Source organism: Nerophis lumbriciformis, linkage group LG02, assembly GCF_033978685.3.
Source record: "Nerophis lumbriciformis linkage group LG02, RoL_Nlum_v2.1, whole genome shotgun sequence".
Taxonomy (NCBI): domain Eukaryota; kingdom Metazoa; phylum Chordata; class Actinopteri; order Syngnathiformes; family Syngnathidae; genus Nerophis; species Nerophis lumbriciformis.
The window spans coordinates 2,630,750-2,642,500 of NC_084549.2; the positions used below are offsets into that span (position 1 = coordinate 2,630,750).

General features: G+C 45.1%; 1 protein-coding gene across 1 annotated transcript in view; it reads left to right on the forward strand.

Annotated features, from left to right (window-relative positions):
* pibf1 (progesterone immunomodulatory binding factor 1) overlaps nucleotides 1–8,658 on the forward strand; it is a 137,895-nt gene extending 129,237 nt beyond the window's left edge. Inside the window, exons 18-19 of the mRNA XM_061927332.2 lie at nucleotides 3,270–3,428; nucleotides 8,148–8,658. Coding sequence (XP_061783316.2) covers nucleotides 3,270–3,428; nucleotides 8,148–8,201 — 213 coding nt within the window. The 3' untranslated portion in view covers nucleotides 8,202–8,658. The remainder of the gene's footprint in view (nucleotides 1–3,269; nucleotides 3,429–8,147) is intronic.
* The last annotated feature ends 3,093 nt before the right edge of the window (nucleotides 8,659–11,751 follow it).

Here is an 11,751-nt window from a genome sequence, read left to right on the forward strand (position 1 = left end):
GGTCTTCCTTTTGAATATCACCATGGGTGGAAGTTTCTGGCCATTAGCATGGCAAGCTAGAACCACAGTGAAGGATGACTTCTCATTCCCTGTGGTGCGAATATTCACCGTACGTGCTCCCGTTGTATCCACAGTGCGGTTCACAGGAATATCAAAAGTCAGTGGAACCTCGTCCATGTTGATAATGTTCTCTGGCCGGATCTTTTTTTCAGCTATCTTGTTTTTACAATATGCACGGAAAGTAGCCAGCTTTTCTTGAAAGTCTTTAGGCAGTTGCTGTGAAATAGTAATCCGTGTGCGGATGGAGAGATTGCGTCTTTTCAAGAACCGGATCCCTGTCGCTTAGTAGGAGCCATTTTGTGGTCTTTACAGATGTAAACACACAAAGGAAATGAAACGTAAAATCCGCGCGCTTCTTCTTCTTCTACCGGGGCGGGTGGTTGCTTACAGTAGAAGAAGAAGCGCTTCCTGTTCTATGGGGGCGGGTGCTTACCTTGGCGGTTGCTTGCGTAGAAGAAGAAGCGCTTCCTGTTCTACCGGGAAAAAAGATGGCGGCTGTTTACCGTAGTTACGAGACCGAAACTTTATGAAAATGAATCTTAATATTTATCCATATATAAAGCGCACCGGGTTATAAGCCGCACTGTCAGCTTTTGAGAAAATTTGTGGTTTTTAGGTGCGCCTTATAGTGCGGAAAATACGGAATATATATATATATATATATATATATATATATATATATATATATATATATATATATATATATATATATATATATAGCTAGAATTCACTGAAAGTCAAGTATTTCTTATATATATATATTTATATATATATATATATATATATATATATATATGAAATACTTGACTTGGTGAATTCTAGCTGTATATATACTCCTCCCCTCTTAACCACGCCCCCCCCCGCCCCCCCCCCCCCCCCCCCCCCCCCACCATCTCCCGAAATCGGAGGTCTCAAGGTTGGCAAGTATGGATTACTGGAGCCTCAGCCAGTGCGTCTTTTGCAGCCGTTTTATGATCGCTCAGCACAAGAAATACTTTACACACATACAGTTGTTGACAGAATACACTGTACATTATATACCTCAGCTAACTAAACTATGGAAATGTATAATATAATTCATGTAGCGATACGGTCTCACTGCACAGCAGGCCAGCAGTTAGCCGAGTCAGCAATCCATGTTGAGGCACTGAGTGACGTGCCTCAACTGGCTGCTGATCACTGCACCGTCTCTTCTCAGTATTTGAACGGCAAATGTGAAAATTCAGCGATTTTTAATAAAAATAATCTAAAACTGGTGAAGTTAAATGGAAAATAACTTTATAGTATAATCACTGGATACATATAACAATTTAATAAAAATGTTTTCTTTTTTTTGCCTCTAGTGACTGCACGTCACTAGTATCAGGACAACACTAGTCACTAGTATATCATGCAAAAGCGCAGATTCCAGCCATGGAAAGACTTAATATACAGGTAAAAGCCAGTAAATTAGAATATTTTGAAAAACTTGATTTATTTCAGTAATTGCATTCAAAAGGTGTAACTTGTACATTATATTTATTCATTGCACACAGACTGATGCATTCAAATGTTTATTTCATTTAATTTTGATTATTTTTAAGTGGCAACAAATGAAAATCCAAAATTCCGTGTGTCACAAAATTAGAATATTGTGTAAGGCTAATACAAAAAAGGGATTTTTAGAAATGTTGGCCAACTGAAAAGTATGAAAATGAAAAATATGAGCATGTACAATACTCAATACTTGGTTGGAGCTCCTTTTGCCTCAATTACTGCGTTAATGCGGCGTGGCATGGAGTCGATGAGTTTCTGGCACTGCTCAGGTGTTATGAGAGCCCAGGTTGCTCTGATAGTGGCCTTCAACTCTTCTGCGTTTTTGGGTCTGGCATTCTGCATCTTCCTTTTCACAATACCCCACAGATTTTCTATGGGGCTAAGGTCAGGGGAGTTGGCGGGCCAATTTAGAACAGAAATACCATGGTCCGTAAACCAGGCACGGGTAGATTTTGCGCTGTGTGCAGGCGCCAAGTCCTGTTGGAACTTGAAATCTCCATCTCCATAGAGCAGGTCAGCAGCAGGAAGCATGAAGTGCTCTAAAACTTGCTGGTAGACGGCTGCGTTGACCCTGGATCTCAGGAAACAGAGTGGACCGACACCAGCAGATGACATGGCACCCCAAACCATCACCCAACCATGCAAATTTTGCATTTCCTTTGGAAATCGAGGTCCCAGAGTCTGGAGGAAGACAGGAGAGGCACAGGATCCACGTTGCCTGAAGTCTAGTGTAAAGTTTCCACCATCAGTGATGGTTTGGGGTGCCATGTCATCTGCTGGTGTCGGTCCACTCTGTTTCCTGAGATCCAGGGTCAACGCAGCCGTCTACCAGCAAGTTTTAGAGCACTTCATGCTTCCTGCTGCTGACCTGCTCTATGGAGATGGAGATTTCAAGTTCCAACAGGACTTGGCGCCTGCACACAGCGCAAAATCTACCCGTGCCTGGTTTACGGACCACGGTATTTCTGTTCTAAATTGGCCCGAAAACTCCCCTGACCTTAGCCCCATAGAAAATCTGTGGGGTATTGTGAAAAGGAAGATGCAGAATGCCAGACCCAAAAACGCAGAAGAGTTGAAGGCCACTATCAGAGCAACCTGGGCTCTCATAACACCTGAGCAGTGCCAGAAACTCATCGACTCCATGCCACGCCGCATTAACGCAGTAATTGAGGCAAAAGGAGCTCCAACCAAGTATTGAGTATTGTACATGCTCATATTTTTCATTTTCATACTTTTCAGTTGGCCAACATTTCTAAAAATCCCTTTTTTGTATTAGCCTTAAGTAATATTCTAATTTTGTGACACATGGAATTTTGGATTTTCATTTGTTGCCACTTCAAATCATCAAAATTAAATGAAATAAACATTTGAATGCATCAGTCTGTGTGCAATGAATAAATATAATGTACAAGTTACACCTTTTGAATGCAATTACTGAAATAAATCAAGTTTTTCAAAATATTCTAATTTACTGGCTTTTACCTGTAGTTCTAGACTTAGGGTCATTAGAAAAGATGAGTGCACATCATAATGGCAGCTACACTTTCCATCTTAAACATCTAAAAAAATGATTTGGGAATGTCCGACGGGCCAGATTGAAAAGCTTAACATGTGGCCCCCGGGCCTTTATTTGCCCAGGTCTGCCCTAACATCTTGTACTTGTATTCCCGCAGGAGTTGGCCATGATGAAGCAGGTCCTGATCAGCATGCGCTCCCGAGAGGAGAACGCTCTGAGCCCGCTGCAGTCCCACAAAGGAGACATGATGAGCTCCAAGCAGGACAGCAGGCCCGCGGAAGAGGAGTCGTCCAACAAGCCCAAACCCACCGTGTTCGTAAGTGTGGAGGCCCGAGGCCACGCCCGTGCGTGAGTCACGCCTCAGGTGGAGGGCAGGTTGGCAGGGAGGGGGGGAACCATTCTTTGACGGTTGGGTTTCATTCAAGTAAAGGTTGACTTCACAAAGTGGAATGATGTGTTGCTTTAGGACGGTGCTTCCCTAATATTTTCTGTTACACCCCCCCACTCTCCACCAAGACTAAAAATAGTATATTTTGTCGATAAATATGTTATGACAATACCTCTGCATAACATTGTAAGCTTATCAAAAATAAAAGAAACAACACCTTCTCAGTGGCCTAGTGGTTAGAGCAGACTCTGGGCAAATGAAGGCCCGGGGGCCACATGCGGCCCCGTTGAGCTTTTCAATCTGTGCCCGCCGGACATTCCCAAATCATTTTTTTTAGATGTTTAAGATGTAAAGTGTAGCTGCCATTATGATGTGCACTCATCTTTTCTAATGACCGTAAGTCTTCAACTATACCAGGGGTCGGCAACCCAAAATGTTGAAGGAGCCATATTGGACCAAAAATACAAAAACAATTAAAGCTGCAAGCAGCGTTGGTCGGGCCCGCGTATTTGGCAGGTGCTAGTCCTAAGTGTCCCAATACTTTTGTCCAGTTTTAGTCCCAAGTGTCCCAATACTTTTGGCAAGTTGTAGTCCTAAGTGTCCCAATACTTTTGGCAAGTTGTAGTCCCAAGTGTCCCAATACTTTTGTCCAGTTTTCGGCCTAAGTGTCCCAATACTTTTGTCCAGTTTTAGTCCCAAGTGTCCCAATACTTTTGGCAAGTTGTAGTCCTAAGTGTCCCAATACTTTTGTCAAGTTGTAGTCCCAAGTGTCCCAATACTTTTGTCCAGTTTTCGGCCTAAGTGTCCCAATACTTTTGTCCAGTTTTCGGCCTAAGTGTCCCAATACTTTTGTCCAGTTTTAGTCCCAAGTGTCCCAATACTTTTGGCAAGTTGTAGTCCTAAGTGTCCCAATACTTTTGTCAAGTTGTAGTCCCAAGTGTCCCAATACTTTTGTCCAGTTTTCGGCCTAAGTGTCCGAAATACTTTTGTCCGGTGGTAGTCATAAGTGTCCCAATACTTTTGTCTACTTTTAGTCTGAAGTGTCCCAAGACTTTTGTCTAGTGTACCTACCTTGTCTGCATTGTGTGGGCACGTTGGTGCTTCCTGCTTTTAAGCAGCCATCTTAAAAAAACAGCAGCGCAGCAGCATCAGCGCAGCGGGTCTTTGAAGGCTCATAAAATCAAAACCGGAGCAGGTATTAAAACACTGTTCTGTTATTTTATACACAAGGGTTTAATCTCTCTCCTGTGTTAGTTTGAAGCCGAAACGACAAACGCGCTCAGAGGAGATAGTTTTTGAAGGAAGGTGACCGGTTTTTACAAAAAATTTGTTTTGAAGGGGGAATAGCAAACTTCCTGTTGATTTTTGCTGGGGGTTGTCAATCTATGAAATGTAGGTCTAAGTGAGACCTACATCGAGGTTTTTGTTTCATGTCTCTCCGACCTTCCCAGTGGGAGTTACAGGCAGTTTTGTCATTTTTTTCTTCCGAGGAGCAGTTTTTTCAGCGTTTTATTAGGGTTTTTTATTAGATCGTAATTTTTGCCAGTCCTGATGTGTGCGTTCAGTTCGGTGAGTTTTGAAGCATGTTAAGGGGGTCAAATTACAGCTCAAAGAGGCAAAAGTGACTGTTTTTAGTACTTTTTTGTCTTGAAGGGGGAATTGCCAACTTCCTGTTGATTTCTGCCCAAGGATGTACAATTATGAAATCTAGGTCTAAGTCAGACCTACATAGAGAATTGTGTTTCATGTCTTTCCGACCTTCCTAGTGGGAGTTACAGGCAGTCTAGTTTTTTTTTCTCCCTAGGGTGCGCTAGAGCGCAATTTTGAGTTTTGGGGTTCGTTTTTTTTTATTAAAAGACAATTTTCGCAGGTCCTGACGTGTGGGTCAAATATGGTGAGTTTTGAAGCATGTTAAGTGGGTCAAATTAGTGCTCAAAGAGGCGGCCGGTATAATAATAATAATAAAGCTGCAAGCAGCATTGGTCGGGCCCGCGTATTTGGTAGGTGCTAGTCCTAAGTGTCCCAATACTTTTGTCTACTTTTAGTCTGAAGTGTCCCAAGACTTTTGTCTAGTGTACCTACCTTGTCTGCATTGTGTGGGCACGTTGGTGCTTCCTGCTTTTAAGCAGCCATCTTAAAAAAACAGCAGCACAGCAGCATCAGCGCAGGTCTTTGAAGGGTCATAAAATCAAAACTGGAGCAGTTAGAAAAAAAGCGCTTCTGTCATTGTAATCACAAGGGTTCAATCTCTCTCCTGTGTTAGTTTGAAAGCCGAAACGACAAACGTGCTCAGAGGAGATAGTTTTTGAAGGAAGGTGACCGGTTTTTACAAAAAAATTGTTTTGAAGGGGGAATAGCAAACTTCCTGTTGATTTTTGCTGGGGGTTGTCAATTTCTGAAATGTAGGTCTAAATGAGACCTACATAGAGGTTTATGTTTCATGTCTCTCCGACCTTCCCAGTGGGAGTTACAGGCAGTTTTGTCATTATTTTCTTCCGAGGAGCAGTTTTTTTTGCGTTTTATTAAAAAATTGCAGTAGAGCGCAATTTTGAGATTTGGGGTTAGGTTTTTTTTTTAGATCGCAATGTTTGCCAGTCCTGATGTGTGCGTTCAGTTTGGTGAGTTTTGAAGCATGTTAAGGGGGTCAAATTACAGCTCAAAGAGGCAAAAGTGACTGTTTTTAGTACTTTTTTGTCTTGAAGGGGGAATTGCCAACTTCCTGTTGATTTTAGCCCGACAATGTACTATTGTGAAATGTAGGTCTAAGTCAGACCTACATAGAGGTTTTTGTTTCATGTCTCTCCGACCTTCCTAGTGGGAGTTACAGGCAGTCTAGTTTTTTTTTTTCCTAGGGTGCGCTAGAGCGCAATTTTGAGTTTTGGGGTTCGTTTTTTTTATTAAAAGACAATTTTCGCAGGTCCTGATGTGTGGGTCAAATATGGTGAGTTTTGAAGCATGTTAAGTGGGTCAAATTAGTGCTCAAAGAGGCGGCCGGTATCCATCCATCCATCCATCTTCTTCCGCTTATCTGAGGTCGGGTCGCGGGGGCAGCAGCCTAAGCAGGGAAGCCCAGACTTCCCTCTCCCCAGCCACTTCATCCAGCTCCTCCCGGGGGAACCCGAGGCGTTCCCAGGCCAGCCGGGAGACATAGTCTTCCCAGCGTGTCCTGGGTCTACCCCGTGGCCTCCTACCGGTTGGACGTGCCCTAAACACCTCCCTAGGGAGGCGTTCGGGTGGCATCCTGACCAGATGCCCGAACCACCTCATCTGGCTCCTCTCCATGTGGAGGAGCAGCGGCTTTACTTTGAGCTCCTCCCGAATGACAGAGCTTCTCACCCTATCTCTAAGGGAGAGCCCTGCCACCCGGCGGAGGAAACTCATTTCGGCCGCTTGTACCCGTGATCTTGTCCTTTCGGTCATAACCCAAAGCTCATGACCATAGGTGAGGATGGGAACGTAGATCGACCAGTAAATTGAGAGCTTTGCCTTCCGGCTCAGCTCCTTCTTCACCACAACGGACCGATACAGCGTCCGCATTACTGAAGACACCGCACCGATCCGCCTGTCGATCTCACGATCCACTCTTCCCTCACTCGTGAACAAGACTCCGAGGTACTTGAACTCTGTGGGGCTGTCTTGGTTGACAAGACTCTGCAGCATCGCGTGGACATCGGGGGCGGTACCACTGGATTGGCAGACCGGGGTGGTGGTTCCTCTCTTTAAGAAGGGGAACCGGAGGGTGTGTTCTAACTATCGTGGGATCACACTCCTCAGCCTTCCCGGTAAGGTCTATTCAGGTGTACTGGAGAGGAGGCTACGCCGGATAGTCGAACCTCGGATTCAGGAGGAACAGTGTGGTTTTCGTCCTGGTCGTGGAACTGTGGACCAGCTCTATACTCTCGGCAGGGTCCTTGAGGGTGCATGGGAGTTTGCCCAACCAGTCTACATGTGTTTTGTGGACTTGGAGAAGGCATTCGACCGTGTCCCTCGGGAAGTCCTGTGGGGAGTGCTCAGAGAGTATGGGGTATCGGACTGTCTGATTGTGGCAGTCCGCTCCCTGTATGATCAGTGCCAGAGCTTGGTCCGCATTGCCGGCAGTAAGTCGGACACGTTTCCAGTGAGGGTTGGACTCCGCCAAGGCTGCCCTTTGTCACCCATTCTGTTCTGAACTTTTATGGACAGAATTTCTAGGCGCAGTCAAGGCGTTGAGGGGATCCGGTTTGGTGGCTGCAGGATTAGGTCTCTGCTTTTTGCAGATGATGTGGTCCTGATGGCTTCATCTGGCCAGGATCTTCAGCTCTCACTGGATCGGTTCGCAGCCGAGTGTGAAGCGACTGGGATGAGAATCAGCACCTCCAAGTCCGAGTCCATGGTTCTCGCCCGGAAAAGGGTGGAGTGCCATCTCCGGGTTGGGGAGGAGATCTTGCCCCAAGAGGCGGCCGGTATAATAATAATAATAAAACCTTACAAATTCAATAGGTCCTTATGTCCCATTGCATAAGGACTCCCAAAGGGAGTCCTTATGCAATGGGCCATACGGGCCCTAATTAGTACTTCACACACACACACACACATCCGTTAATTTGTACTCATTGCTTGATTGTTTATCCGACTACTGAATTCACATTTCTCTTATTTTATTTGCAGACCAAAAGAGAAACTCCAGATTGGTACCGAAAAGTGAAGCAGAATCCCAAATAACGACGTGGAGCAAACACTCGAACTGACGTTCTGACCTCATCTTTGTGTTAGTTTTTGTTGACATATCAACTTTCTCCCAGCGTCCCGAGCCTTCCCTTGTTCTCCCACGCGCTCAGATGTTCCACAGGTAACACATTCCTCGCCAAGTGCCCAAATATTCTTCTTTCCTGGCGCCCTCCGCCGCGATTGTGTCCATCTATCATAACATCATCATGCTTTCCACTCTGCCTGGGTCTTACGTCGGACGCTTGGCACACTTCTAGCACCTCCTCGTGCTCTAAGTCAATCCAGCTGCTAGTTGTTGTTGTTGACGGCGTGCGGCACATCTTCCTTTCATACCTGGCCAGCCTAGTACGGGCTTTTTTTTTTTCATTCACATCCTGCTTGCAGTTTTGATCCTGTTATTTAAAGCGTTCAACAAATATACAACGACACTGTTATTAAACCCTCAAGTGTTGCACTGACTTGAAATTTCTCACACTGCCCAAAGCGCTCCACAGAAACACCCCATTGTAATTGTAAGCTGTTTTGCCGGATCAGCACCAAATTTGGTACGGACCTTTAGGGGACCGACAAGCACATACGTGTACAATTTGAGCAGGATCGGTGGAAAAACACGGCCGCTATCTAGCAAAACGTGACTAATTAACACACCTTAAACGTCGTACATGTCGCACACCTTAAGGGTAGTACATGTCCCACACCTTAAAGGTGGTACATGTCCCACACCTTAAAGGTGGTACATGTCCCACACCTTAAAGGTAGTACATGTCCCACACCTTAAGGGTAGTACATGTCGCACACCTTGAAGATAGTACATGTCCCACACCTTGAAGGTGGTACATGTCCCACACCTTAAAGGTGGTACATGTCCCACACCTTAAAGGGAGTATATGTCGCACACCTTAAAGGTAGTACATGTCCCACACCTTAAAGGTAGTACATGTCCCACACCTTAAAGGTAGTGCATGTCCCTCACCTTAAAGGTAGTACATGTCCCACACCTTAAAGGTAGTACATGTCCCACACCTTAAAGGTGGTACATGTCCCACACCTTAAAGGTAGTATATGTCGCACACCTTAAAGGTAGTATATGTTCCACACCTTGAAGGTAGTACATGTCCCACACCTTGAAGGTAGTACATGTCCCACACCTTAAAGGAAGTACATGTCCCACACCTTAAAGGTGGTACATGTCCCTCACCTTAAAGGTGGTACATGTCCCACACCTTAAAGGTAGTACATGTCCCACACCTTAAAGGTAGTACATGTCCCACACCTTAAAGGTCGTACATGTCGCACACCTTAAAGGTCGTACATGTCGCACACCTTAAAGGTGGTACATGTCCCACACCTTAAAGGTCGTACATGTCCCACACCTTAAAGGTAGTACATGTTCCACACCTTAAAGGTCGTACATGTCCCACACCTTAAAGGTCGTACATGTCCCACACCTTAAAGGTAGTACATGTCCCACACCTTAAAGGGAGTACATGTCGCACACCTTAAAGGGAGTACATGTCGCACACCTTAAAGGTAGTACATGTCCCACACCTTGAAGGTAGTACATGTCCCACACCTTAAAGGTAGTACATGTCCCACACCTTAAAGGTCGTACATGTCCCACACCTTTAAGGTAGTACATGTCCCACACCTTAAAGGTAGTACATGTCCCACACCTTAAAGGGAGTATATGTCGCACACCTTAAAGGTAGTACATGTCCCACACCTTGAAGGTAGTACATGTCCCACACCTTGAAGATAGTACATGTCCCACACCTTGAAGGTAGTACATGTCCCACACCTTGAAGATAGTACATGTCCCACACCTTGAAGGTGGTACATGTCCCACACCTTAAAGGTAGTACATGTCCCACACCTTGAAGATAGTACATGTCCCACACCTTGAAGGTAGTACATGTCCCACACCTTGAAGGTAGTACATGTCCCTCACCTTGAAGATGGTACATGTCCCACACCTTGAAGGTGGTACATGTCCCACACCTTAAAGGTAGTACATGTCCCACACCTTAAAGGTAGTACATGTCCCTCACCTTAAAGGTGGTACATGTCCCTCACCTTAAAGGTAATACATGTCCCTCACCTTAAAGTTGGTACATGTCCCTCACCTTAAAGGAAGTACATGTCCCACACCTTAAAGGTAGTACATGTCCCACACCTTGAAGGTGGTACATGTCCCACACATTAAAGGTAGTACATGTCCCACACCTTGAAGGTAGTACATGTCCCACACCTTGAAGGTGGTACATGTCCCACACCTTAAAGGTAGTACATGTCCCACACCTTAAAGGTAGTACATGTCCCACACCTTGAAGATAGTACATGTCCCACACCTTGAAGGTGCTACATGTCCCACACCTTAAAGGTAGTACATGTCCCTCACCTTAAAGGTGGTACATGTCCCACACCTTAAAGGTAGTACATGTCCCACACCTTAAAGGTAGTACATGTCCCACACCTTAAAGGAAGTACCGGTACATGTCCCTCACCTTAAAGGTGGTACATGTCCCACACCTTAAAGGTGGTACATGTCCCACACCTTGAAGGTGGTACATGTCCCACACCTTTAAGGTGGTACATGTCCCACACCTTAAAGGTGGTACATGTCCCACACCTTGAAGGTGGTGCATGTCCCACACCTTAAAGGTAGTACATGTCCCACACCTTAAAGGAAGTACATGTCCCTCACCTTAAAGGTAGTACATGTCCCACACCTTAAAGGTGTTACATGTCCCACACCTTAAAGGTGTTACATGTCCCTCACCTTAAAGGTAGTACATGTCCCACACCTTAAAAGTAGTACATGTCCCTCACCTTAAAGGTGGTACATGTCCCTCACCTTAAAGGTGGTACATGTCCCTCACCTTAAAGGTGGTACATGTCCCACACCTTAAAGGTGGTACATGTCCCACACCTTAAAGGTGGTACATGTCCCACACCTTAAAGGTGGTACATGTCCCACACCTCAAGGGTAGTACATGTCCCACACCTTAAAGGTAGTACATGTCCCACATCTTAAAGGGGAACTGGACTTTTTTTTGTAATTTTGCCTATAGTTCACAATCTAGCAAAGCTGAATTTGACCAAGCAACCCCCCCGTACCAAAAAGCGGATACAATTTCACCCTCACCTATGAACCCACGCCAGGAAACCAACCAAAAAAGAACAGAAAACGAAACGACATCATCTGGTACAACCCCCCATACAGCAAAAACGTCTCAACTAACATTGGACACAAATTCCTCAATCTGATTGACAAACACTTTCCCAAAGACAACACCCTAAGAAAAGTATTCAACAAGAACAACATTAAATTGAGCTACAGCTGCATGAACAATATACGACAAATTATCTCAAACCACAACAAAACAATTGCAAATGAGCCGTCGGCCCCCAGACAGAGCGACCCCAAAACCAACAAAGGCTGCAACTGCCGTAAGAAACCTGATTGCCCTCTCAACGGGGGGTGCTTACAAACATCAGTTGTTTACCAATCTAAGGTAACACGCAAGGACATTAACACATCCGA